The sequence below is a fragment of the Rhopilema esculentum genome, chromosome 21 (assembly GCF_057945365.1).
Source record: "Rhopilema esculentum isolate cy_ngs chromosome 21, ASM5794536v1, whole genome shotgun sequence".
Lineage (NCBI taxonomy): Eukaryota > Metazoa > Cnidaria > Scyphozoa > Rhizostomeae > Rhizostomatidae > Rhopilema > Rhopilema esculentum.
In genome coordinates, this window is record NC_142835.1 from 5,285,109 (window position 1) to 5,312,743 (window position 27,635).

Genomic DNA, 27,635 nt, shown 5'->3' on the forward strand with positions numbered 1-27,635 from the left:
TTCATAATATACTTCGTCGTTTCATAGTAAACGGCTATTGTATTAAGTTCGGAAGGAAATGGCGGAATTCGACATTGAAAACAGGCATAATGTTTCAAGACAGTGACTGGATGGTTGAAATGATGAATCAATCTAAGGTACCTTGTCGTTCACATACCGTTGAGGTCGTATTTAGAAAAAACCGTAACTAATCAAAATACCTTTGTCGTTGCCGCTACGGTCGAGAAGGTAAAGCCCATTATCCGTTCCAATCAGTAGGTTAACTCCTGCATGAATAGATAGCAGATGACGTCATCAAATAGGAAGGGCCGTATGACGTTGATCATTTAGTTGCAAAAGTGTTAAGAATCCACAAAATAAAACAAAATAATTAAAGGATATAAAACTGATATAACTACTGAAGATATTTACTGTGAGACAAAAATGCTCTGAAAATGATGACCTGGGACGGGAATCTTGTCTAAATAGTTTAACATGATTATTTTGTTGCATTGATACAAATTTGATCTTCTGCTTAGGGTTGAAATTCCTCTTAAGTTTCATTAAATGTTCGAGGAATTAACAGCCGTAAAACGTCTAACATGTTCATGGACTAGAAAACGCGGGCTCACTTTCTACACTGGTAAGAGTTCCAGTGCCAGACTATTTTGTTTAAAAGGTTTCCACTGGTGTTGTGCCATTCATTTTGTATTACATTATTGCTGTTAAAACATTGTGCTGCAGAGGTCTGTCTAACAATGAAAAAACGACAAAACAGGGATAAATACTAAACCATACCACAGTATTAAGTTAGCAATGTGTGCAACAATTCAAAGTAAACTGATTATTTGTTTTGGTAGAACTTGGCCAAAAGACAACATTTTTCAGTTTATCAAGGGTGTTTTTTCCGAATTTGATTATCCATCGCTAATAATCCAGATCTGGTTACATACTCACCCCATAAAGCGGCTGATAAAATGTCAGATCTGAATTTGTACTTGTACTTTTTTATTTGTGGCATCTAAAATTGAAAATATGAATATTTTAGTAAGGACTCTCAACGTAAGTTAAATATATAATTTATTGCAATTTAACGACCAGGTCAGAAATAAAAAACCGGATCCTTATATCAAATTTGATTAGCGTATCTTTACATACTTAATTATGTCTAGCTCAATGGTCACAAGATTACAAACAAAACAAATAGGAAGAAAGAACCACATAAACTGCATAAGGCTCATAGCTAAACGAAACTTTTGCTTCGGGGGCACTTAATTGACATAGAGACCAGATTTTCTCGCCTTCTGTGTGTCACGTAGCAGTCAAGGGTACTACAATCACTGAATCAATAAAGGATGGTGGCATTTATTGATTGGCAATCCTTATGAGAGTTGCTGTAGGGTGGTGTGGGGATACTACAGTCTCCATCCAAGTAGCAAATAGCCTGTGTGGTATTCAAGATGTCAAAGTCAACAAAAAACATCCTCTTATTAACCGTTTAATCGCATAGTTTCACAAGGGGGGTGGGTATGGTAACAGGGTATGCAGAAAAGATATTGTTAAGTTGTAACCAAGTGAGTTTGTGCATTATGCAACCATCAGAAGTTTGAGGAGCTTTGGAATGAAATAAACCAAATATAAAAGCTATATACCGCTGAATCGTCGATTGCCACCGAAGCTCTTTCAGGCGAAACATTGACAGAAATGTTGGGTTCTGGAGTAGTAGCCCTTCTTGATGCTTGCTTGGCAACCTTTTTTCTGTCATCTGATTGGGTAGATGATGATGAATCGGTGGAGAGGTTTCCAACCGATGCACTCACACCTCGAGCCTGCAAAGAATCAAAACTCAAGGGTTGAACGAAATCCTGTGCTTTTCTAAACAATATGATTAAACGCAAATACGGTTTTTTGTCGATATACCTTGTGGTTTAAGTATAATGATACGTAATAATGAGGCTTAAATGCATACAAATGCAAGTTGCTGAGACCAAACAGGTATCTGGATGCTGAAAATCAAGGTATTATTGCAATGAGAAGTGCTCCTTTACAGTTCAAAGGTAGAAAATTCTTTAAAAAATGATAAGTAGTAGTATAGGCTAGTCATCGTATTGAATCATGAAAAAGTGAAATTCAGGGGGAAACAGTGCTGCTTGAAGCAACTATCAAGTTTGACGGTAATATGATGGCGCGAGCTCTCAGGAAAATGCTATCCTACAAAACCTAAACTAAAAACAAAATTCGATCCAATGTCTACGACAGTTTCAGGAATAGCAACATCGCGTATTGGAAATTTTGTTTTACAAGATTGAAAGGATTACAAGCTAATAGCAATGGGTCATGTTTAAAAGCCTACAAAACTAGAATAAGTGACGCAGACGCCTGAAACACTCTCAAAACAAAACAAGATATACGAAGGACGTTTGGCACTACGTAGCTAGCTACGAAAAATTTCAGGTTTAACGTTTCGTAGTGTTATCATCACATCACTTGAGAGAAATGTTTCCTGTTTGTCTCAATAATATGTGCGTAGGCAGCATATAGATGATTTAAATCCCAGAACAATTGGTGAACATATTTCATGTTGTTTCTCCATTTAGACAAAGGCTAGCAAACACCAGGGACTGCGCTGTCTCCAAAGCTGTTCCGTTACCAACCAATTCAGATTACCTTGTGAAAATTCAAGTTTGGCCATTCACCATTTACGCATTTGACAGAAAACGGAAAGCTCATCTGTGAATCCAGTCCGCTGCTTAACGGCCAGTGTCATTCTATATTCTGATCTATTTTCAATACGTACTCATAGTCCAAAAGTGAAAATAATTCTCCTAATTTGGTGCAATGAAGAAAGAAACCCCACTATTTGTATTTTAATGCAAATTCTTGATACAAGTTTACAAAAGGACCAAAGGACTAACATGATATATCAAGCATGTCATCTCTTAACGCTTGACAAAAGAGGGATAAAGACAGATTTATGACAAATGTGCAGGTCAATACACCTCATCATCAGTCAAATAGACCCCAGACACCTCATCAGTCTAAAAGAAATCGGATGGCTGAGTGGAATTAGGTGTCTGACAACAGGAAAATAAGCCAAAAGATTATTTTGGCTCATAGAAACTCGTCCAGTACAAGAAAATACCCCAATCTCGGTCTGGTTCTGGAAAATATAGCTGAATGTGAGATTATACGTGTCTATAGACATACATAGGAAAGCTGGCAAAAGCAAAACACGTTTATTCAAAACTGAATAGGGTGCTCTAGAATTCTTTCTGGAGAGAGTCAAACGAATCATATACCAAGCATAGAAAGTTCTAAAGGCAATTTATGTTAAACATCATACTTATTTATACCCAATTTTCTGTCAGGAAACGTCGAAAGGTTCTTCTACAAACCTTTTTCATTATCTACATGATGTCTCTTTTGACGTCATTTAGAACCAAAAGTTTCATAGTTAAATGTGATAGAACAACAACCACATGTATGTCGGCAGAACTGCCGGGTGATCAAGCGAAGCGACGTTAAACAGTTGCATAAACAAAGCACCACAAGGTCTCTTATGTGTGGGTTTATATTGATGGAATAAACAAGGAGACTGGAAAGGAGTCAATCCTGGGGCGAAAGGTGATTTGATCTGTGACGAAAGACACTGTGGTAATAGGGTTTGGAGCATTATCTATCAATGATGGCCAAAAAGGGCGACTGGATTGTCAATAAAAGTGTTTAGCTTGAAGAACAGACGTGTTGGTATTCATAACACAAAGCAATAAAAATCTGAATTGCAAAGAATTCCAAATCATTTTGCAAGCAGCCAAGGTTTGGCATTCAAGAAGATACGAACATCAGCGAGTTTCGGTTTTTAAAAAAAAATAAACATAGAAATAAGCAAGTGGTTGATAACCAATTTAAAAGCTCTCTTTATCAATTTCCTTAAAGAATTTTACAAGTTGTGCTGTTTTGATCTGGTAATACGAAGTCTTGTTGTGTTAAACATATTGAAAAAAGTCAAAAGTAATAACATTGACAATTCTAAAAAATAAAATAAACAAACATCCTTAAATCAGAGGAGACTAAAGACATTTTTCTGACAATTACATAAGCGAGAATAAGCTACCAAACTGCTGACTAAAAATGATAAATAATGTACCTGAAGATGATGCTGTTGCATTGGCAGAACATCGGGCAAATTGCTCGTCAAAGGCCTAGCCATCAAACCCTCAAGGCTGCTATCAGATGTGATGGACTAGAAACCAAGATAAAGTCAGTTGGCAACAACAAGATCTGGTCCCTGAACATTCAGGTTTGATAAACACCAAAAGCAAGAGTTTATTGCAAATAATTTTGATCTATTTGTTCCTTTTTATACAATTTTATTTTCAAAAACACAATATCAAAGAATGCAAAATGTGTAATGAGACATGAATTAGATGCAAAAATAAAAAGTAAATATTCATAAAATAAAAACGAAAGCATTAAATATTCCTAAAAGGTGCATAAAATTTTTACATCAAGGATACAAATGAGGCAAATGAAGACCAGTTTAAATTTCATGTTAAATATTCAATATTATTGTCATTTTCTGAACATGTCCCACAGTGCCTAAGAATAACTTCAAAAACCACGTGAGGAGCTTCATCATAATGAACAGTGTCCGGTCTGATTCAGCTTTTGGAAGGGCGGGTATATTACACAAACAGAAGTGGCAAATCTACCTGCGAATCTTCAGTGTCTTTTTGTCGACGTTTCGATTGCTGTTTTATCGTGTTATCCTCAGCCATGTTTATAGCTAGGAAAAGTAAATAAGATGTTTCTAAAATCTCAGCAACTTTCCTTTGATGAATTAGATAAGATAGGATTTTGCAAGTCACCAAACACAAATAACAATGTATATTTGTTCTTAAACCTTAATTTAAGTAGGGAACATAAAAAATAGCCCCTCTAAACAGTGTCTTCCAAATAAGTAAACTAAAATCAGAACAAGTTCGAAAACATGACTAACTGTTATAAAATTCTTAATGACGTAATAAGATGAAGGGATATGTTAACTTTTAACTCGAAGGTTAAAACCGGCATCTGAAGGACAATTTGTAATCAGTAACCAACCTTCCATTTCGCTCACAAGCCTGTTCAAAGTATCGAAATGTTCGTATGGGGGCGCAACACTGCAAATCGAAAAAGAATATCTAGCTTAAACACATGAAATTGTAAAAGACAAAAATGACACGGGATAAAGACATAAATTACAGTGCAAATTGTACGGAAAAGTACAATTCGATCCTTCATTTTTGTACATCTATGCATAACTCTATCGTTGATCTTTACAATATTACCAAACATTGTACACGAGCTGCCTTAAAATCATACTATTTGCACATTTGTACAACCCACTTGTGCTCCTTCTAGAACTCACATTACAGTTGCTCATCAATGGCATCAGAGTGTTTAAGCCCCTTACTGTCAGAGTACTTCCTAAGGACAACCTACTAAGAACTGACGAAACAAGGCTCTTACTAATCCGGTGGCTGCAGCACGTCTCGACGCAGTGTCCCATCGTCTTGTGCCTCTTGCTGTACCACCCTCTGAGGCTGTGGAGCAGGCTGCGGCCTGACTGGTTGACGTTCCTGCGGAGGCTGGTACTTTGGCGTTGCCTCCTGTCTCGGAGTTTGTTCTCTTTGATGAGACCGGTGACTCTGCCTACTGTCACTCTGCCTACTGTCACTCTGTCTACTGTCACTCTGCCTACTGTCACTCTGTGGCGGTGGTTGTCTAGAGGCCTGTGCTCTTGGAGCTTGCTGCTGTACTGGCGATGGCGCCGGCCGCGCTTCTGGAACGCGTAGTTGCGACGATTTTGATTCTTCCATCTATTAGGATGAAAAGAAGAAGAAACATTACGAACAAATCTCACAATAAAGAAAAAAAGGTTCTTTTTAACCCAAAAGAGCTACACTTGAATTCTCCCAATAAAAAGTTTGAAATACTGCAATAATGGACATTTCTGTATTAAATAAAAATGAATGGTGTTAAGAAATCACAGAAGAAGGTTGATAACTTCTGTTCAAGTAACCTCGAAACTAACATCGAAAAGAATAATAAATCACACATAGATACACTATCCTCGACGCAGCCCGTTACTCCAGCAATAATATATAGCAATGTATACTTCTGATTCAAGGTAAAGGGGTCAAAAGGATCGAGTAGCTTGGAATTAAACAAACCTTGTTTCTTTTGATAGTTTGATCACTTTCTTCGTTCTTTGCAGCAAATGGTGGTGCATCAAAATCTTTATCTGAAAAAAAGAAAAATAATTAAAGTAACAAAAAGGAGAGAGAATGTACCATATTGAAAGAGCAAGCTTCCAGAAAATGAAAAAGTAAGAAAAAATCTGAAAGTCTGAAAATTGCGGGAACGTACCTCGAGGAGAAGGCGACGCCGGCTCTCCACCTTGCATCATTGTCAGATTTCGCCGTAACGTTGCCCCAGGAGCACCCTCAATCAAGGTGTCACCCCTAAAAAATAATAATCATAACTTTATTCATATAGGTAAACTTGCGAAACGAATTCAAGAAACTGTTAACCTAACATTACTAAAATATGTAATAAACAACAAAAAAGTTGATTGCAATGACAAGTTGGACTACAATATTAGAAAAAAAGAGGAATCAGTTACAATTTAAAATCGAAATTTCCTCTGATTTATCGAATTCAAATGCGAAATCAGGGTATTCTGTAACTTTTATTTCATAAAAACGAAATTAAGAACGTAGAGATAACTTTGATACTACACAAAAAAGGTGAAAAGCTTACTGCTCTTCGTCTACAAGAATGGCAGCCAAATCCAAGTCATCGCCTTCATTTCCATATGGACCATATTCATCTTCAAGCTCACCTGAAAAAATCAACATTTGATAGTCGACCGCTGCTTCCATAAAAAGCTCAAATATTACCTCGATAAAAAGCTAGATTCATTCACTGTAAAGACTAAACAGGAAACATGAGACAACATAGAGCGTGTGTTGAACAAACTGATTCCGACACAAACCGAAAGACCGAAAAGTCTCAACAAAAATTAGTAGTTTAAATTGATATTGTAAAAATCAATACAAGAACTAAATCTCTTGGAACAACCCTTAAATTGAGCAAAATTCATTGGACCAATCGACAGATACTAAAGAGGCTTAAGCCAACAATCAATCAAGAATTGACCAATCAGTGAGTGTGATTCCACTCAAACGCTTATTGATTGGCTAATGTTGATTGACAGATGGCTTACGCCACTTTTGCATCTGTCGATTGCTTTTAAGCATAGCATCTTAAATACTTTATCAGAAGGAACAAGATATTCGGCTAACAACAAAAAAGTCATTGTTTAGGGTTGCTGAAATCAATTGCTCATCAGAATGAAGAAGGATAAGAATGAAGTAACATTGTTAGTAAAATAATTTTTAATAATTTAAAAAACATAGGTTCTCGGGTTTATCAGTTTAAAACAGTTTAACGATATTTTTTCTTCATAAATCCAACAGCACTTACCTCTTCGCCTTCTTGTTCTGTCAATGAAATCCTTAATCTCAATCCTAATTTTCCTCTCCTGTTGTTTGAAGCCACGGACAAAGTCATGCTGAAAAGAAGAAGAAACTGCAAAAACCATTCTAAAGAAATCTTCCCCCAAGATTCTAGAATTATTAGGTAAGAAAAATTGAGGCGAAGATAACGATTCACGGCAAGTGAGTTGACTTGATAAGTAGGAATACAACAAGTCCTGAACTTTTTCACAGCCAAAAAAAGGTTTTTGAAAATATTTTTGTTGATTTTTAATGAAATCTATGGTTATACAACAACTCAGTTAAGCGACCAGCAAAAATTGCAAAAAATTCAACAAATCTTATAAAAAAGAAAACGGCTAATTAGTATTTACAGCTTCGAAAACGATTGGCAAACTTGTTGAAATGAGTGATCAAATCCTGAGAATGAAACTGACTCTACCTGAAGCAGCTGTTCCGCTGTAGGCCTTTGTAGGTAATCCTTGATAAGGCAAACGGTGACGAAATCACGAAATTTTCTTGACCTGGATTGAAAACGAATGTATCACTATGTTAAAATTTTTTGACAATTGTCATAATCTACGATGTTAAAGAATAATTTTGAATAAAATATTTGGATCGAGATTTATATATGCGAACAAATGATAGAAAATATACTCAAAGATAACCATTTGTCTAAAAAAACTATATACATAAAAAGGCAGTTTATTTGTACGTCACGGTTTTGCAGGCTTTCGGTAACAACAAAGAGTTTTGATAACGATAGCAAACAATGGCCATGAAGATATATGGGAAGACACTAAAATACTGACCATGATCTCTTTGATCTTAGTTTAGGTGGGTCACTTCTCGGAATAAGGAAGAGGGCTCTCATTGGATGCATATCACAAAGAGCTAGAAAAAAGGAGTTATATAGAGCCTTTATGAAAATGGCGATAGGTCAACATCACAGAAAAGGAAGAATCATCAGTTATTCAGCTGCTACTAAAAATACAAAGACAAAATGTATTGTGAAAAAATATCATCATAGGAAAATGTCATTTATCAAATAATACTGCCATTTGATATGATAGGTATCGGACTTGTATGAGTCACTGGAACTTCACTTAAAAATAGCTGGAAACTTACGAGGCTGGGATTCCGCCATTTCTATTGCTGTTATTCCAACTGACCACATGTCACACTAAAAAAGTTTAAAACCAATTACACTTCAGCAAACAACAATTTTGGACACTAAAAGAACACTATAATTTCATAGAAAATCTACTAATGGAACTTAAGGCTTTAAAAAAAATAATGTTTTATGAGCAGCAAAATAGGTTAGACATTTCTACCTAAAATATAGCTCCTTGTATAGTGCATTTTTGCTAATTTTCTTGCAAAAGGCTGCCCACCAATAAATTTTAGTGAACAAGACTTAAAACTAATTCTCTACGCATAAAATAACACTCAAACAAATGATAAAAAGTTTTCTGTTTACATCTCCAGCTTGCCAAGCTAAATATGGTTCGCTTCTAAACAAAAATTAAATCGGAAACAAAAAATTTTCTAGGATCAAGGAAAATGAAAAAACTGACAATCAACTGTGAAGATAACAATCCCTTTGCAGGCAAGAAGCCACATGGCCATAAAGGGAATTGCCAAAGTAGAGAAAGATGGGATCAATGATGAATGCCAGTTCTGCTTTGAATCGATTTGTAGAAAATTTAAAGGAAATACGAGATACGAACGCTGCTTGAATTTAAGGGAATACGAGAAAGAAGGAAATACGAGATACGAACCCTGTTGTCGTATGTGGCATCTGGTTGCTCATCACAAACAATGACTTCTGGTGCCATCCTAACAAAAGTATATTAGGTAAATTTGAAATCATGTTTATAAATAATTTATGTTGAATCTTAAAATACCGGATATTTCCATTCTTCAATCATCAAATATTTTGATCGATCCCTTTAAAGGCAACAAGAAAATTCACAAGAAAGCTCCCTATTCTGCAAACTACTACTATTTCCTGTTGCTTGATGTTGAGATAGAGGTTGAAGTACAATGATACCTTACATACAGAGCCAAACAATAAACAAAAGTGACTCGATTGCTATTTGCTTTTACACTGCATTGCATCCAATGATACTTCTCACGATGTACTGAGCAACGAGCAGTGCAGGACAATTGTACTCAATTTTCCCATACGTCTCTTTTTATGTCTGATTCCTATTCCAATGTGCCCATACGCCTGTCTGATCCCTATGCCTGAGATCTCGAAGAGCCGGCTCTTCTCACCAGTAAAGACTACTGTCTTAAGGTTTAGGCGTAAGGAACACTGTTGTCTTGAATTACTATCCAATGGCACTTAACAATCTTGATAGTGAATACGATGCACGATAGATACAAAGGTGTGGTACTCCTGACCACATTCATCTAAGACCATTGCACTATTTGACAATAACATCCAATTGAAATGATATACCAGAGTAGAGTTATACTCCTAGGCACGCACATAAACAGAATCTATGCAAATATACCAAGAATACAAAACTTGAACCTGACAAAAGCCTTGTGCTTTAAATCAAAATCAGTTCAAAAATCATAACAATAATTACTATGTAGAAATTAATGATTTAGGAATTGGTTTTTCATTCTTTAAAAACTAATTTGCAACTTTTAAAAAATGAAAAATAGAGAAGGTAGCAGTCCTACGATTTTATGAGTCAAAGATTTACGCAGTACTTGCATGATCGAAAAGTAACGAATGTAGTTGCAGGGACTGTTATAACATGCAGTTGCTTACAAAAGATGAAAACTCACCAATACGGCGTGCCGATAAAAGTGTTTCTTCTCCCTACAGTTCGATCAAGCTGCGCGCTTACTCCGAAATCAACTAGCTTGACTTCAGCATTCTCAGTCAGCAAAATGTTCTGTCCTTTTATATCTCTGTGTATGACGTGATTTTGATGCAGATGTTGAACTCCCTGTAAAAAAGAATTCCTTGCTGTTAGATTCAAATAGAAAACCCCCTGAAACAGGAGCTGGACAAGCGTTTTCAAGCCACAAATACGAAATTAAAAACCCTGAAAATTGGTTCTATTGGTTTCTAAAGGACCGAACTAAACTTTAGCTTAGGCCCAAAACTCGATCAATATTGAGAGAAAAGGCAAATAAGGTGGTCCACTTGGAAAAAATCGAAATTTTTGTCATTCAGATAAGAATTTGTCAATGTAAAGCTGCACAAAAAGTAACAAAATATGATCTCATAATTGAGGCTATAAAAAAACGTATTGGGGATTATTAGAAAAATTCTTCTAAATGTAGAAATAAATCCCCCAAACTTTTACAAGAAAAATCTATAGCAATGGGGTGAGACAAGAACACAAGAACTGCTTTAAACTAAATGAATGCACGGAATTTCAAAAAAGAAGTAAGAAGGATACAGATGTAAGCAACACAATAGAAAGAAATGCTACAAACCGTCAAAACTTCTCTACAAATATATGCAATCCAGTCTTCTTTAACTGATTTTGTTTTTGTTGCTGAAATAAAACATGATGTGTAATGAATAATTAGATTCTAGATGATTAACATGTTTCTTGGTTAAACTACATTTGGAAAGTTTCACCCAATGTAGAATGTCACTTACTCTAGTATAAGTTGGAATTTTTGTGACTTTTCTGATAAGCAAACCCCCTTACAAGCATTGCTATCATAAGTGTAAACCAAAAACTGCCAAAGACCTGGGTGATTATTGGAGGAAATACAGAAAACAAAATGGTAGACAGATATGTGATTATTTATTTACATTTTTTTGTAATGAGTTTTCTTTGGCACTCTAACTTATCTAAATCTATTTTGTCATTATTGGGAAACAGATCATGACCTACTCACCTTTAACAAGATCTGTTACTGATCCAGCTCCACAAAATTCCATTACAAGCTGTTAAAGATTATTACATGATTATTGCACTGTTAAACCAACTTGTCTTGATAACCCAAAAAACAGAAACCAATTTCACAAAGATGGTAAGCAAAGCATGAATTGATTAACAAAAGCCTTGGACTCAAAAGTATCTGCACATACTCCAGTAGGATAAATTTGTCACCTTCATAACTGCTATATGCAGCTTTTAAATCTACACAATGAAACAAGGAGCAATAACATTACATACACCACTAAGCTTGTGTACTATCATTATTATCATTGTGCTTCTTGGTTTTATAGAATATCAGTGGAGACATAACAATTTGTTAAAACTGTCCTTCAAAAACTCTTTAATTTGTTTCATCGAACGGCATTTAAATGGACCTCAAACTCTATAAAACTCTCTCTTGGTGGACATAGCAGTAATTAAACAAGGAGCGATTAATACGAATTAGCTTGATTTCAAAAATAGACATTGTAAATGTCGCTTGTGGTTTTAATGATTGAACTCACCCATAACTGGTCGTCTTGCCCTTCCATCATTTTCTTGATAAAAGCGCCATAGTATCTGGCAATATTTAGATGATTTGAATACTGCAATGAAACAAGATGCAATCTTGCTCAAAATCCAGTAACTTAAAATCACAAGTGAATAACAAATAGGCTTAAACAAAAAACAATATCTAACAGAGAAGCACTAAATATAGCAGCACCAAATACTTGCTCCACTTCAATCATAGGCCAAAAAAATTACCCAGATGTTTCACTATTAATAATAACACAAAAATGTAAAAATATACCTTGCGTAAGACATTTATCTCAAGCTTGATCTCCTCTTCTTCATCCTGTGAATGAGAGAAAACTCAAATCAGAAATGCTCTTCTACACCCCTATATTATGTTACAAAACTGTAAAACATGGCCATCATGGCTATTGTTAACTAAATTTGTAATCATTTCCAATAATTATTTCCAAAATTTGCGATAAGTTATTATTTTATGGTAGAAGCAAAAGGGAATAGTTGTTTTTCAATTCAAATGAAGAGATTCCTGCATACAAATATCGGACCATCAATGACAATATGAAATTTTACTTCAGGTCATTATGTCAGATAAAGTCCAAGAAAAAAATTGAATATTCTACTTAAGCAGAATTTTATGACACCATTTGAAGAGGCAAATCATTTCCCAATACTCCAAAAAGTATATTACTTTGAAATAGCTTAAATGAACACATACTTTAGATACAACTTTGGAATATATCCTAATGTATAAGCTATCAATTTAACAATTTCTCAGAAAATAGATAAAAAAAACAAGAAAACAGATTAATCACTACTAACCTCCGTAACACTCATAATCTTGATGGCTGCCAACTGTCCAGTTCTTTTGTGCCTTCCCTAAATCAGGGGATATAAACTGATAAGATCAACAATATCCATACTCTCTGAAATCTTAAAGAGGTATGAATCATCAATTTTTTACAGTTGTCAGATTACTGGATTGTTTGAAATTTGATATAAAATTTAAACCTTAAATAAACTTCGCTTTACATAATCTAGTTATCTAAATATCTAAGTCATAATTTAATCCTCTGTCAATCTGGACATTTACTTTGAATAATCCAGCTCTACAAAATGGCTTAACCTACAATCCCTCCATATTGACTGATCACCTGTGTATCTGTAAGTTCTTAATACTTGTAGAAAATATTGTTTTGGCTACAGAATGATTCCACTGACTAAAGTACAAAACTTAAAATGTTCTATTTGGGACAAGGTTGAGGAATGGGAGAGAGCAGAAGAGTTTAAAACATCAAACAGCAAGTAAAGAGTTGTCAATTTACTTAAATACTATTAAAACTAGCAACCAGTAATGTTGTTAGTTTGCTGTTAGCTATAAATCAAAAGTTAGTGTATGAGTGTGGCTACCTACTTACAGCTACAGGGTATTTAAGAGACACACTGGTCTATCAACAATTTTAGAAAGAGCAAAATCCTGACACACTCTTTTTATATTTCCTTGATTAAAATTTTCAGTCAGAGATGGTCCACTCTCTAGAGCTCAAAAGCTTCCAGATTGCATAAAACAGTGTTATCATTGATTGAAAGCTTTTTTGGCCTGACACTTCTCAGAGCATGACAAAATTTGTCTTTTACAAAAATCTGACTCACTGTTGAAAGAGAAGTATCCAAATCTATATTAATTGTAGGGAAGAAATATAACTTGATGCCAGGCCTTTCTTTTCACGTGGATGATCACCCTTCCCCCTCACCATCGTCCTCGCCAAAATATTGACACAGGCTATTGACCCCCTTCGCAAAACATGTACCACTCACAAGAGAAAAGTAGAACACTTAGGAAAAAGTTAGCAACAAATGTCACAATTGATGTTGTCACTATTATTCAATTTACATCTTCTTGCAGGGTCATCAAGGATTTTCCTGGAGTCTTTTTAGCTAAATACCCTAAATTCCCTGATACCCTAATCCCCCCTCAGGTCCTGAAGGACTTTGTTTAACCATCAAGAGCCACACGTCTTACTGCATGTCTTAAAATACCAGCTTTCCTTTATAAATTTAGAAAAAGATTCTAAAAAGTAGATGAAGTGAGGACCTAGCTCTGCCAATGCTTTAATTTTGGTAAACAACTGATAAAAACATTCAGACTCCCAAGACTAGATCTTTCTCTTCTGTAACTTTTGAGGCTATATGTTGCATTGTGAGAATGCTCAATAGTTTGATTTGACTGGTTCAGTGGAATCAATGTCAAGAAATCTTACACATTACCTTGTAAACTTGCCCATAAGTTCCATTTCCTACAACTTCAACCAGGTCAAAATAGCCTGCAGGCTCCTGAAAAAGAAAAAATATGGACCTTTATTTATGCTCAAGAGGATTACCTACTTCTGATCTGTAATCATTTTGTTTCACATTTCAAAAGCCCGGGTGAATGAGACAGAAATATTAAGTGACACACTGTGTAAATTATGTTGCTTATGTTAAAGAGAACATGATGGACAAACTTTCAATAGACCAAAGTTAATTCAAAGTTCAAAGACCAAAGTCTAAAAAAACATAATCATAATACATATTTTAATAGACCATTCTTGGTTAACGATGCCAGAAGGAATTTTTTCTTTGTTCTCTAAAAATATGACCTAGATAGCTCCTTGTGAGTTTTTTTCATATGTCCGACAGCAAACATACTAAACTTTGAACTACCTACTATATGTAGTTTTCCTTTTTTGTAAAAAATAACTGTTATTTGTGGTTCAAGTATTAAATATAAATGTAGTAGTTAATTATTGCTGTGAATGAAATGTTTTGAGTATTTTTTTGAAAATGTCAAGAAGGGCAAACTCCTAAAAATTGGTGGTGAATAGAGGCTACAGTAGGATTGATGTGGCATGAAAACTCTTGTTGATGTAAACAGACTTGTAATCTATACAAACATTTAATGAAGTGGAGATGAAGAGAGACCTTACCATGGCAGGAAGCAATTATTAAAAGAATTGTGATATAGACAGTATCTGCTATTTTGTCCCTAATAGGCTAATGGCACCACTAAACCCAAAATACCCAAAATGGAGTATTAGTTACATTGTCCTTTATCATAAAGAATGGATTTCTCTTACAAAACTCCCTCTATAAGTTAATCTGTATACATGTTTGAGAAATTCTGTTAAACTTTCAGCTACTGACAAATAAATAATACATCAATAAACATGATAGTAAACTTTAAATTTTCAAATCTAGAGAAAAATGAATTTTAGCTAAACATTTAGGATAACAAGTCCTTAGTTTGGCACTGCTTGTTAATCTCTGGCTAGCTATAAAATGAGAGATCAGTATCGTGTTTGTTATAGTGTTTTACTGAAACCCTCATAGATTGGTATGAAAGGCTTTGATGGCAATAAAAATAACGTGTTATCAATTTTCAACGGTAACCGATGTCCTGAAAATTGCTGGAAGCCATTGCAAACAAAATTTTAATGGCAATTTAGGCATGTTGAATTATGTCTATATTTAGAGTCCGACGAATCGATAAACTTTACAGTACAGCGGATAAACGCAGACACAATTACGAAATAAACACATGTTTTGAACTTCTCATTGCAAATCCTAATCAAGAAAGGTCTGTATAATATTTCAATTGCCATGCTTGATATTTTCAAGTGTAAACTCCATAGCTATTGATGCTCAGCATGTCTATAAGCAAATAATAACCACAGTCAGGTACTTCCAAAACTTCTATATAAGAAAAGTAATTATGATTAGATTTAGGTCTTACCTTCAAATTAGAAAGGTCGATGTCGTCCAAACTCGACATTTTTCACAATGGGCCTAAGCACAGCTTTTCCTGCCAGCTATCGTGCTCCAACAGTCATAAATACGAAATAAAAAATAGTGTTACGAACACAAAGAAATTATATATATAATATTCAGAAAACAGCCATTGAACTAAAATTCAAGCATTTTCCATGACCAGAACAGTATTAACAATTCGTCGCAGCTCCACACCTTTTCTGGCAGACCATCATTTCCTTTCTTTCTCAGCTCAACCACCGGATATGCATATTGTTTTGGTCAAGAGCCGACCCAGACCTCCCAAATGAATTCTTCATTATCAGAGAGCGTCCTTTCATATTCCTTATTCTTTTGCAAATTTTAATTCGTGTGCGAATGCAAAATTTACACCGACGTACAAATGAGAACACGAAGAATTACATATGTAGCAAAGAAAATTGCAAATAAAAAACATATCTGCAGCAGGAAGCCGAAAGAAAATACGCTTTGTATTCAATTTCATATCATTAGACATCAATTAAATAGCGATTATAACGAACAGTAAATCAATTCACGGCAAATTTATTAAAACATTTATCCTATGACATTTCAGTGCAATTTCTAAAGCCTGTGGCTACGAGCAATTTTGTGTGAACCCAGCGGTCGTATTTTGAGACGAAAGAGATAAAATGAGTAGCCTTAAAACCCATACTAAAGCGCATCTTTATGTCTTTCATATGGAATGAGATATTGCACAGAGAACATTTCAGTTTAACCCTCAAATAGTAATGAATGGCAAAGAAAAGCCTGTTGAAGCTATTCACCTTTATCCCGTCTTCTATCGCCTTTATGTTAAAATAAACGTATTACTAACTGGGAGGTCCTTGGAAAAACTGGAAGACGAGACTGTGAGCGAAAGGAGCAGAAAATATCTGCGAACACGACCTCAAGATAAGCTTAAAATACATTTCAGAATATTTTTTCTAGCCATTCTCTTGCAAACGATCAATGTAAGTAAATTGTACCAGGAAATTTTTATGAAACAATTATTAATTTGTTAATTATTTTAAAAAAAATTTTCCTGGTACAATTTACTTACATTGATCGTTATTAAAGTTCATCATATTGTACCGCACGCATTTTAGTATATTTATTCTCTTGCAAAAGTTCAAAACAATTTACTATTTTTAGGCACAATTCTTAAAATGGAATTCTTTACATTATGGGAACCCATAGGCCTCAAAGGCATGGGCAAATTTCAGTGCCCTTGGCACTAAAAGCAGTATTCAGAAAAATTATCTCCTCTCGGTGGCCCTTGTTACTTGCTTATAGCGCTGTTGAAAGAGTGTTAAAGCTTTTCTGAATTTCTTTTCAAATGTTAGAACGTTGACGGCTTAACGAAATGTATATGAAGTAGCTATGGCAGACTTATTACAACCACACAACCTTACATTTTACCCATGTGACTGCCTCTGGCGAAATTTATTTATTTTTGTTCTAAACAATTTTTTTTCTGCAAGAGAAACCACCCCCGACTTTGGTGAACCAAAATACCGTGGTATTCCAATAGAATTTAACCGAGAAAGCTTTGGCTGATACCCAAATCTCAATAATAAGTCTCTTTCGTAAACCGTTATTGCTAAACATTATTACTAAAATAGTTTATTAGTTGCTAATCTGTGTTAATCTTATGAGCAAAATTTTTCTGTTTGAGATGCAATACACTTCTATACGAACTATCACTATACTAGCTAGCGTGTTGTACAATATCAAATAATATAACTAGGAATCTAAGTAAAACTGTAGCAGAAAAAATAGCGAAGTTATAAACGACGTCTCAAGCATAGCCTGTTATAAAGGAAAAGGCCATTTCAGTCATTGGCCTTAGGCCATTTTTGGTGACCAGAAATAGAAGCAAACGTTTATCATCTACCTTTCGTTAGTCTGGTTTAGTTATCTAGGTGATTAATTACAAGCTTAAGCAAAAAAAGTTTCACAAGCAAATTCATTTCTCGCCATTGTTTCGACACTCCAACAAATGCAGTGTCCTACGCCAAGGCCTTTCTCTTCAATCAAAACTCGACAGATGAAGAGGCTGAATATCAGCATTTGGCTACTGAAGATGTTCTTGCTGATCTAGACCACACAGAAACAAAAAGAACTACGTTAATTCAAATGAATATCAACTGTATCTTTAATAGCAAACATTATATCTGCTAAGATAATTTGAAACTTTAGACTATTTTTATGACGTAACATTTAACCAATTTTCAAATATAACCAATTAGCGAAATTTTCAAACTTCTTCTAGAGACGCTAAGACTGAATAAAGAAAAACGAAAAAATGTGGCCAAATTGAAGAAATATTATTTTTACTAGCTTCTAAGTCAAAGATCTGTCCATAAAATATAGCTTCTGAAAGCTTTGATTCAAATAATAACTATCAATGTTTTGAATGAAGATTACCTCGCTACTTGGGAAATCTTCTGACCTTGGCTCTAACTCAGGATTTTAACGATTCTCGCAGAGACCTTATATCATCTGGAGAAGTGCGACAACATCCTCCTAGAATAAGGAAATGTGCTGTCTATATTGTTCATTTTTTGAATGAATATCGTAAAAAGTGAAAAAAGGTGTAGCAAAAGGGGGTACATGGAGGGGTGCTGTATCCCCAAACTTTGGGTTTCTTGACAAATAAAGAAAAAATTCTAGACTCTAAGGTACCATCTACTGCTTCATTCATACATTCAAACAAATTCATTCATACTATGTACCCCATCACTGCCTTAAAAGTTTCGGTGCATACGTCTTTTAGAAGTAATTGGCAAAAACTCGAGCACTGTTTTGGAAAATTAACAGCTTCCTGCACGAATAGGAGCTTTACCAGTCAAATACTGCAGGCTCTGAAAAGAAAGCATAGTTACCGATCCATTTTCCGCCAGCATCAATCCAAGAAGAAGCATAATGACAAAGCTTCTTGGGTGAATCTGATTCCAGCCAGCTGAAAAGACAGTACAAATATTAAGAAAAGTATCTAATGAGGGGGTGTAGGGGGTTTGACATCCCCCAAATTTTTCATTAGTTGGTAGGTAAAATCTTTTTGATCAGCAAAATCATACACAAACAAATGCAGATGGTTATAAAAAGATAACTTTTGGTGGATAGAGATCAGCAAGATTGTCTCAATAAATTAAATCAACAAATGATAAACTTGACAAAAAAAGAGCTTTATACTTTTCTATTCACCTTCCCTTGTCCCAAGATTCACCACTGTTTGGGTATACAACTTTGACCTTGTCCTCTGCAATATGCTCCTTCTGCAAACCTCTAAGTAGAGGCTAATTATACCAAAGTAAAAACATTGATCAATAAAACACAATACAAATCAACAATACTACAATAACCAAGCAACAGCTTCCATTACGAAAAATTCTTTGACAGTACAATATTTGAAAATGGCTTTGATAAAAGCAAACATTTTACAACAAATTAAGAAGTTTTTCGTCTGATACTCATCACTGTATAACAAGGGCCAGGAAGTACGCGATAGAAAATATATACCCAGTTCTGGATCGAAATCGACCAATCAAAAAAACGCAAGCACGTGACCGATATAGTTGTCCAATCTAATCTGTAACATCTAAGACTTTTCGAGCTGCAACGTCATCAGCATATGTAAATTGTTGAGAAATATTTAGAACTTAAATTCAAAAACTCTTTATCTACTAAATATAAGGTTAAGAAATTTGGAAATTCTACTTACCTCTATATATTCAGGTTTGGTACAATTGATTCCAACACCAAAAACCTAAAACAACTATGAAGTATTAGAAAACATTGGCCATGAGATGGTAAAATTTCTATAGTGAAGTAGAAATGCTTTAGATAATATTCGTTAGTTCCCTGCTTTCAGTCATAACTTCTGAACAAGAAAAACCATCAATGTTATTTCTAAAATGTCAACTAGCCGAAGAAAGACTGCGGATTGGAGGAGAATGAGGAGTTCTATGCATGCTTCTGACGGCAAGACGATAGTCATGCTTTCTTCAAGAACTTTTTGATTTCAAGTAACAGTCAAGTAGTCAGTGTTTTGTGAAACTTTCGATGAAAAATTGTCCTTTTCTCTAGAGGATGCTTTAGTGACATCTAACCTGGGTGTCGAATGAAAGGGCAAATTCCCTAAAAGTTCGTATCACACCTTTGAATCTGTCTATTAAATAATTTTTTCAAATTCATACAACATAATAAAGCATTGAGATGCATCAACGAATTCTCGAAAAACAAAGCCGTTTCAAAATAAGGAAGTAAATTACATTCACAAGGTAGAAAATTGGCTGTACCTGATCAAAGGAAGAAAGCGACGAAACTGCTTCAGTGAACTTTTCCCCATGACATAGCGTCTGTTCGTCCTAAAACAAACAATAGCAAAAAACTTTTAAGAAAACGAAACTTTCAACTCTATCATCAACATTTTTACTGCCTAATTATATCCGCTTAACATTTTATCAAAGCAGAATGTTGTCATGTTTTTTATATAAGAGTTCATCTAACGTCCATTGAAAAAGAAGAAATTGAAAAAGAAGAAATTGAAAAAAGAAGAAATTGAAAAACTGTCAAATCAAAAACGAGACCTTGCATGAAAATGATATCCATGCTTTTGTACTTGGAAAACTTTTTAATAAGTCGCACAGTGCTAAGGCCTCTTTCTAGAAGACAAAAACAGCGTTAGAATAAGTCATAAATGGTATATTGTCATTTTCCAAAGATTCAATAATATGCTGAATAATACGATTCAATAATATGCTATAATATGATTAAAAAATCTTTTCATTTAGATTGCCACTTGATGGAAAGGTTTGCACCAATTACTTTGCAGCAAATCCAGAAAGGGAAAGGGTGAGATCTTTGAAAAAGATGATTAGTCAGTTTTTTTTGTATTCATAACAGTAGGTTTAGACGACAGACTAAAACATATTACAGCAAAGATGGAACTTAATGTAGGCTGCTCGAATTTCAACAAACTTTGATTGCTGAATGATGATACTTTGAACATGAAACAATAAAGCATTTGCAGTAGTTCTGAGATCTACTATTAGTGCTGAGGGTGACTGGACCATTTTGAGAGACATTTAGAAATATGGCCAGACTCACCAAAGCAGGAATCGTCTCAATTGCCAGTAGATCAACGCCAGCTTCCACCAACGCAACCATACGAGGCCGATGCCATTCTATAAGTTCCTGAAGTAGAGAAAAATTAAAATGTTTTTAGCAAACAGCTTGATTATATTCAATGGATACTAAGAGCTTTTTCAAATCCCATGTTCTAAATAAATACTGTCTTTATCAAAAGGAGAATCTTTCCTACATTTTAAATAGTAAATACAATTGGCCTAATAAAGAGAGCGACAGGCAACAGCCTTGTAAACTTAGAGCACTTTTGTTCAGTATAAAGACAGGGATAAAAAGACTATATAAAAAAGTTAGAGCATTTGAAAGTTGTTGAAAAACGGAGATTTAAAAATCTAAATTGGATGAAACTAATACAAATTAAATGCAAACAATTAAACGGTCTGGTTGATCACCATTGAATGTAGCCAGAAAACAGTAACTATTTACCAGCCTATTATACAGTGAAAAACGAAGCTGTTAAAAATTTTCGCCTGTAATTTTAGGTGTAAAACTCAAATTAACTAAAAACTCTAAATTTTCTATGAACACTTTTCTTACGACATGAAAAAGACAAACAAAGATACTGTTCGTCTAAGCTTCTAATAAATAGCCTATGTTGATACTCTGTTGGTTCACGCAGAACCGAACCAAACAAAAGGAGACCAATTCACCATATTTGATTACAAAGATAGAGAGGATTGAGAGTACATGGCAATGAATTGATTGAAAAAACAAACATCCAAATGATGCATTCCGGACAAAAAAGTCGAGAGTTTTCAAGAAAAGTTGATGTTCTCTCTTCCCTTTGAAAAATGATTTTTCCTCTTCCTCGGATTCAATGTTGTATGCGTGTTTTGAAGCACAAATGATACAATTACTAACCCGGCATTGATTCCGGTGGAAGGGGGATTCGAATTTAAAGGGGTGACGTACAGAAGAACATTGCAAAAATTGCATTCTGTCTTCGCAATTTTTTTCCGGGATTGTAGAAACAAAGAACACTTTTCAAATAAGAATCCAGCTTGCCTGCTAAACCATCACATTTGTGAGCGATTAAAGTTAATAGAGAGATACTAAAGTGTCTTAAGCCATCTCCCATTTACAGCTGGCCAGTCCACTAATGCAATACCTCTTACATGTTTATTGGCTGGCCAATAGTTGATTGAAAGAAGGCTTAAGCCACTTCATTATCCGTCGATTGCCCTTGATTGGCTACATTTTATCGAATGGCCGAAGAATGAGCTTCATATCAGTTAATTGCGAGCAGTGTTGTTCTTTGCTTGATACCTTATGAGTAACATTCAATTCACCTCAAGAGACATGCTGTCTACATACTTCCCACTGTATTCAGAACCATCATGTTGACATGCACCATAAGGTCCAACGGATCCAGCTACCAAAGGGAATCTTCTCAAAGCTAAGAAAAAATCACAAGAATTACAAACAGCAAAATACAGTTTATTGTATGCAACAAGTTTCACGATCGCATCAACCCCAAATTTCATGCTTGATGCGATCATCGGGCTTCATAAACAGTTAGACAAATTGCTCAAAATAGAATCATAATAATCATGAGCAACAAAAAATGCTTAAAAGAAAACACTTTAACAATTTAAAAAGCAACCTGATAGCAATCAAATAGTGATAATTTTTTTAAGCAGCTAAGAAAATAAAAAGCTTCACAGACCTTTTTTAAAGCCTGATAAATCTTCTTTGCATGTATTGCCTCGCCTGTAAAAATGATTCAGGTTTAAAACTGAGCTTCTGTTGGCAAGTTTTTTTGCAAAATCAAACATTTGTTTCGTTCTTTAAACCCTATGCATTGCTGAATATAGGTCAACAAATTATTATTTTCTGCCAAACAAAAAAACTTTAAGATGCAGTACAGGTTTCAGGCTAGAAACCATTACTGATGTGCATTAACTGCTGCAACTCAATAAAATATCAAAACAGAATACACAAATCAACAAAGCAAAATTCCTGTGAATGAAAAAAGCTAAATTTACATTGTTTTTTTCAAAAGGTAGAGATATAATTTTTTGACTGAGTTCATCATAGATCTACCATGTTTGTACTCTATTATGCACAAATCTAAAAGATAGACAAGAGAAAGTGCCCCATGTAAAGCAATAAAAGGATCAGGTCCAGTAATACCAGAACTCTTCACAAGCATCTTTGGCAACAGTTACAGACAATTTTATGTAACCAAGTGCTTCTTTTCTTGAGCAATTCCCAAATTTCATTAATGAAGGAACACTTGTCTGTGAAATAAAATAATTTCCATATTTAACAAAGGTTACTGTCAACAAGCCTTTTTCAGACAGTAGCACAGGCATGGGGAATGGAGAGTCCAAAGTTCTTTCATTTGAATAACATAGCCCTTCACTTTGTGGGAACAGGAGTAGACAGATCCATTATATCACATTGCCCCTGAAAGACACTTTATAACAATTTCAAAAATAACGTTATTTATTCCAATAAGGGCAATATCCCCTTTTTTGGGGTACATAGGGTATGGATACTGCACACAGTGCATGGTTTTCCTTAGGGCTGTGTACATCAATGGTTGCAGAATGCTTGATGCAATATAGACTGATAGGTACAAGCTTTGATATTTAGAATATGAAGGTCCTAATGTTATTTCTCAGAATTCATCCTAAATCCACTCATCAAACAAACTTTTAACTGTACATCAAAAACTACAAACTAAAAACACATTTGAAAGCCATCATCATCATCTTTATACTCTTTTTCTGGATGATTGTAAGCTGTTTAATATTATTAATATATCATTAGAAATATCAACATTCATCATTTGTAGCCAAAAAGGTAACTTTCCCTGTCAGGATTAACACTCTGTCAACTACACTCTGTCATTGGTTCATTGTTCTGATCAATGAAACCTTTGCAGAAAAATTTGTGAGTCCAGTATATTATGTTTACATGTACTGTTTGGATGAGTGATGAAAGTTACTGGCATCAACTCTTACAAAATTGTCAAATTTAAAACTATTATACTAAAAGGATAAAGAGTTACTTGCAAATGTCAAATACATTGTTTATTGCTTGAAATTTAAATACATATAAGTTTTATTGGAAAATTTCTATGAAACAGATCAGATAAATAATTTACCTGGTAGGAAGAAGTTATTAACACATCTGAACCAGCCTCCAGGTACCTAAAAGTCAAGAATATGAAAAATGTACATTAAAAATGATCCTTGGGAAGCAAAATAAGTTTGCTAAATAAGGAAAACAATTACTTAACAATTCTTTAATTTCTTTCAATACATATCAACTATCAAAATGTGAAAAAATAGTTTGAATACAGCACTGACAAAAAGCTGGGACTTTGTGGCATCATCCATTAAATCAAGGTGGGAAAACACAGTTCTGTGCAATAAATGTGTAGAGGGGCCACAGAGGCTCAATTGCTGCAAAATGGCTCAAGGCTAATGACAAAATGAAAATATTTTTCAAAAAAGAATGAAATCTAAAAAATGATTCAAAAAGCAAAGAGACTTTTAGCCTTTTGATTTGGCATGAAACAAACAAGTAAACTGAATCCAAAATATGCTAATCCGATAGCCATTAAAATTACCTCTTATGAACTTCTTTTATTGAACTTGGAGAGTTCATTAATATTCTTGCACTCCACAATGGATCATTCTAAACCACCAGAAAGTAAAATAACTGTATAAGGACTTATAATTAACAAGGCCTTTGAAACCAAGTGCATGGTGCCTTAAGGGGGAGCAGGCAGAGATTGCCCCATGGTCTAAACTTGTTTAAACATAACAGAAGTATGCCTCAAAATAGCAAAATTTTGCAAATGATTGCAAGAAAATGAATGGCATGGCAAAATGAATGAATGGCGTCATGTGCAATTTTTTCTCTGGGCTTGGATAGTTTACAATGAAAAGGCTAAAATCATGAAAAGTTTTTGATTTAGTCCTTGAATTTCAAGGCGTCTTCAATGCCTAAGAGCCCTTGCTCCATCCTACAGTGCTCATATTTATGCACTTAAATTAATTTGAAATAAAGTCAGTATATCAGTCTTGGAATATACAGTATTTTCATGAAATGCCAAATATTATATTTTCTCATTTTCATCTATTGTTTCACCATGACCTGGCTTTGATTTTTCATGAGCCCAAATAAGGTCTTTTATTCTCACATTTGAGCATTTGAAAGTTAGCTAATTTTTTAAGAATACAGGTAACTTTTTTAGAAAGTAATTAAAACACCCGATGTATAAAAAAATTATTGAAAATGGTATTCAAATTTACGTCTATGTTAAAACCAATCTTTGGGAGTTCTGTGGCAAGACCACCATCTAATATTGTAATACCTGAAAGCAAATAAAGTAAACATGTAATATTGCAAATGACATAGTGTTTTCTTCAATTGTGAAACTCAAAAAGAATATTCTGCTATGTTCTGCTCTACTTTACTGTCCCTCTGGATATCAGGCTTAAAGCTACCACACTTCTTTCACATCAGATACATAAAAATAACTATACATAGTACAAACTTATACTTAGATTTGGCTGATCATTACAATATTGTACTAATTATTAATCAATTTGTTAATGCTGATTATTATAGCTTATTGTGTTTTTAGTTCAAGGTATTTTGTGTTTTAACACAGATCTGATTAAACATACAATAACAACTCTTATACGGTTTAAGTTGTTAGTTGATATATTTCTAGTGTGAATTGCTGTGAGTCTAAAGTCTTGATCTTGTAGAGCCAGCAGCCAGAGCCGCAAAACTTATCGAACCAAGGGAGAATCACAAGTTAGCAATAAAATAAATTATTTGCCCATAATTATTGATTAAAGGTGAAATGAAGATGTTATTTTGGGTTTTTTAATTTGACTTTCACTTACCGTCTTCAGTAAAACTTTTCGTTGCTTCCATTTTCTCTGTTATCGTTGTTGTTGTCGTTGCTGTTGCTGTTTACATCCTCCTTTCTTGTTTTGTTGTTGTCGTTGTATACATTTACCATAGACAGAAAAAAATTGTAATATCATGACATTTATGAATGTAAAATCGGTTCTATTTCAGTAAATTTTAGTAAAAGACAGGTAGGTTGGAATGTTTTAATTCTTTTTCGTTATCATCTGATCGTAATCAAGCTGGCAATAATGAACAGGTGCGAGGATGGCTCCAGTTGTTAGAGGCGCTGACTACAGACCCAAGGGTCTGTGGTTCAAGTCCCTGGCATGACCAAACTTTCACCCAGAGTGGGGAGAGTCGCCAGCTCTCTGTAATTCCAGGCGTAGGAATCATGAGGCGTAGGCACATCGAGAGGAAGGACCAGGACACTGCTCGATAAGCATAGCTTCTCAGTGTCCTGAAAACTACCTTCGGATGGTAGGTAGCAACAAATACAAATACAAATACAGTGTTACGTGAGCTGGGATGGCTACAGACCTGCCATTGTCAACCAAAAATTTTCAAAACCTGGAGATTTCAGATTTTTTGTTGAGAAAAACAGGGAGATTTGGCCAAAACAGGGATATCCCTGGAATTTGTTGAATTTACAAACAATATACTTGTCAAAAAAACCATGTTGGACAAACAGTTAATGACAACAATTATCATGGCTAGGTTCTTACTAATGGTTTTTAACGTTTTCGTTAATTTATAAACACTACCAAAAAAGTTTGTCACGAAGAAAGTAATTTCAACCATTGTTGTTTCAAGAAAACCTCTGCTGAAAACAGGGAGAAAATCGTAAAAAGCCTGGAGACCAGGAGAAAGCAAACAAAACCTGGAATATCCCAGCAAAACCGGGAGAGTTGACGAGTCTGTGGCTACACGAGTGTATTTTGACATTTTTTCACACAATGTAAAGGAAAGGTTCATGAGCTTATAGCTAGGACCTAGCAAGGGAAAAGGAGAAAAGATTAGGAAGCAAGAGAGGAAAGATCAAGTTTTTGTTAAATTTTGCTTTGAATTATGACAGGTTGTAAGAATCTGGGAAACAGGAAGGGGGTAGGTTATTCCAACGTTTATAAGATCTAGGGAGGGAGGAAGAGTTGTGGGATTGAGTTTGAGCGTTTAGCAATGAGACTTGGAAAGGGTGGGCACTGGAAGGTGTCTGGTATTTTGTGTATGTCTCAGGGGACCTGGAAACATTTCTCTGATCTCCAGAGAGCCAGGGTCCATTTCATGTCAATTGTACGCCGAAGGTCCACTGGGTCATTTGTTCAGGAATGCGGAAAATATGAGCTGTTAGTGAAGCTGTAAACATTCTCTGTTCCGGGCAATTTTTTATCTTCGTATCTGCCAAAGATGGATCACAGAATCAAAAATTTCATGTTGTTTGGGCCGTCAGGCAGCAAATAAACCCATTTTCAAAATTTGCTTCTCAGCGGCGATATATAAAGATATATCTAAATATTCAAAACAAAGTAACTCAGGGCCGAACGGTCTAAACAATATGAAGTTCTCAATATAAACTAATTTCAAGATGAAGATTTCAAATCTGAAGTGCGTGTTTTAGAAAGATCTGTAGATAGCGAGATACAGAATTGATGATATCAACCTAGAACGGTGAATTGTACACCAGACAGGGATAATTGATTAATGGAGAAAATTACTCTTTATTTAATTCTTTTTCATGTTATCTGGCTTCATGTTTAGCATGCAAACTTACAAAAAAAATTTAACATACCCCAGAAATTCTTTTATTGGATTCCACACAGAACGTCAAAAAACCTTAGTGAATGCTGAA

General features: G+C 34.7%; 2 protein-coding genes across 5 annotated transcripts in view; both read right to left on the minus strand.

Moving 5' to 3' along the window:
* LOC135684747 (serine/threonine-protein kinase mig-15) overlaps positions 1-16,736 on the minus strand; it is a 21,922-nt gene extending 5,186 nt beyond the window's left edge. Inside the window, exons 1-24 of one of the 2 annotated variants that reach the window (XM_065200392.2) lie at positions 15,726-16,736; positions 14,222-14,287; positions 12,776-12,832; positions 12,234-12,278; positions 11,947-12,027; positions 11,400-11,448; positions 10,986-11,047; positions 10,326-10,489; positions 9,302-9,359; positions 8,649-8,703; positions 8,333-8,414; positions 7,963-8,044; positions 7,510-7,597; positions 6,784-6,865; positions 6,391-6,485; positions 6,195-6,265; positions 5,719-5,840; positions 5,491-5,688; positions 5,083-5,141; positions 4,692-4,765; positions 4,127-4,222; positions 1,632-1,808; positions 937-1,000; positions 201-266 (exon numbers count right to left, since the gene is read on the minus strand). In XM_065200392.2, coding sequence (XP_065056464.2) covers positions 201-266; positions 937-1,000; positions 1,632-1,808; positions 4,127-4,222; positions 4,692-4,765; positions 5,083-5,141; positions 5,491-5,688; positions 5,719-5,840; positions 6,195-6,265; positions 6,391-6,485; positions 6,784-6,865; positions 7,510-7,597; positions 7,963-8,044; positions 8,333-8,414; positions 8,649-8,703; positions 9,302-9,359; positions 10,326-10,489; positions 10,986-11,047; positions 11,400-11,448; positions 11,947-12,027; positions 12,234-12,278; positions 12,776-12,832; positions 14,222-14,287; positions 15,726-15,764 — 2,032 coding nt within the window. In that variant the 5' untranslated portion in view covers positions 15,765-16,736. Of the gene's footprint in view, positions 1-200; positions 267-936; positions 1,001-1,631; positions 1,809-4,126; positions 4,223-4,691; positions 4,766-5,082; positions 5,142-5,490; positions 5,841-6,194; positions 6,266-6,390; positions 6,486-6,783; positions 6,866-7,509; positions 7,598-7,962; positions 8,045-8,332; positions 8,415-8,648; positions 8,704-9,301; positions 9,360-10,325; positions 10,490-10,985; positions 11,048-11,399; positions 11,449-11,946; positions 12,028-12,233; positions 12,279-12,775; positions 12,833-14,221; positions 14,288-15,725 lie in introns of both variants that reach the window. The other variant, XM_065200393.2, reaches the window with a different exon arrangement.
* A 71-nt stretch (positions 16,737-16,807) lies between these two features.
* On the minus strand, positions 16,808-25,938 carry LOC135684757 (uncharacterized). Of its 3 annotated transcripts, none has more exons than XM_065200406.2 (15): positions 25,783-25,938; positions 25,180-25,241; positions 24,492-24,559; positions 24,024-24,069; positions 23,045-23,151; positions 22,578-22,621; positions 22,201-22,307; positions 20,873-20,959; positions 20,353-20,427; positions 20,062-20,130; positions 19,485-19,529; positions 18,968-19,059; positions 18,646-18,722; positions 18,188-18,286; positions 16,808-17,857 (listed from the first exon to the last, which is right to left on the minus strand). In XM_065200406.2, exons 1-14 carry the CDS (start codon positions 25,811-25,813, stop codon positions 18,225-18,227), a joined length of 972 nt encoding a protein of 323 aa, XP_065056478.2. In that variant the 5' UTR covers positions 25,814-25,938; the 3' UTR covers positions 16,808-17,857; positions 18,188-18,224. The 3 variants fall into 3 exon arrangements, 2 of the variants coding, with proteins under 2 accessions (XP_065056478.2, XP_088970983.1); XM_089114857.1 differs by lacking the exon at positions 25,783-25,938 and adding an exon at positions 25,558-25,723; XR_010515902.2 differs by lacking the exon at positions 16,808-17,857 and having other exon boundaries at positions 18,224-18,286; positions 18,956-19,059.
* Positions 25,939-27,635: the final 1,697 nt, after the last annotated feature.

Bases quoted from the DNA above. Each gene is read 5' to 3' on its own strand.
- LOC135684757 (XM_065200406.2), bottom strand. From the start codon at position 25,813: ATGGAAGCAACGAAAAGTTTTACTGAAGACG. The intron at 22,308-22,577 runs GTCTGTGAAGCT...ATTTTTTCTTAG, and splicing joins TTTATCAGGCTTTAAAAAAG to CTTTGAGAAGATTCCCTTTG. The intron at 18,723-18,967 runs GTGAATAGAAAA...CTGTCTTTTCAG, and splicing joins GAATCTTGGGACAAGGGAAG to CTGGCTGGAATCAGATTCAC.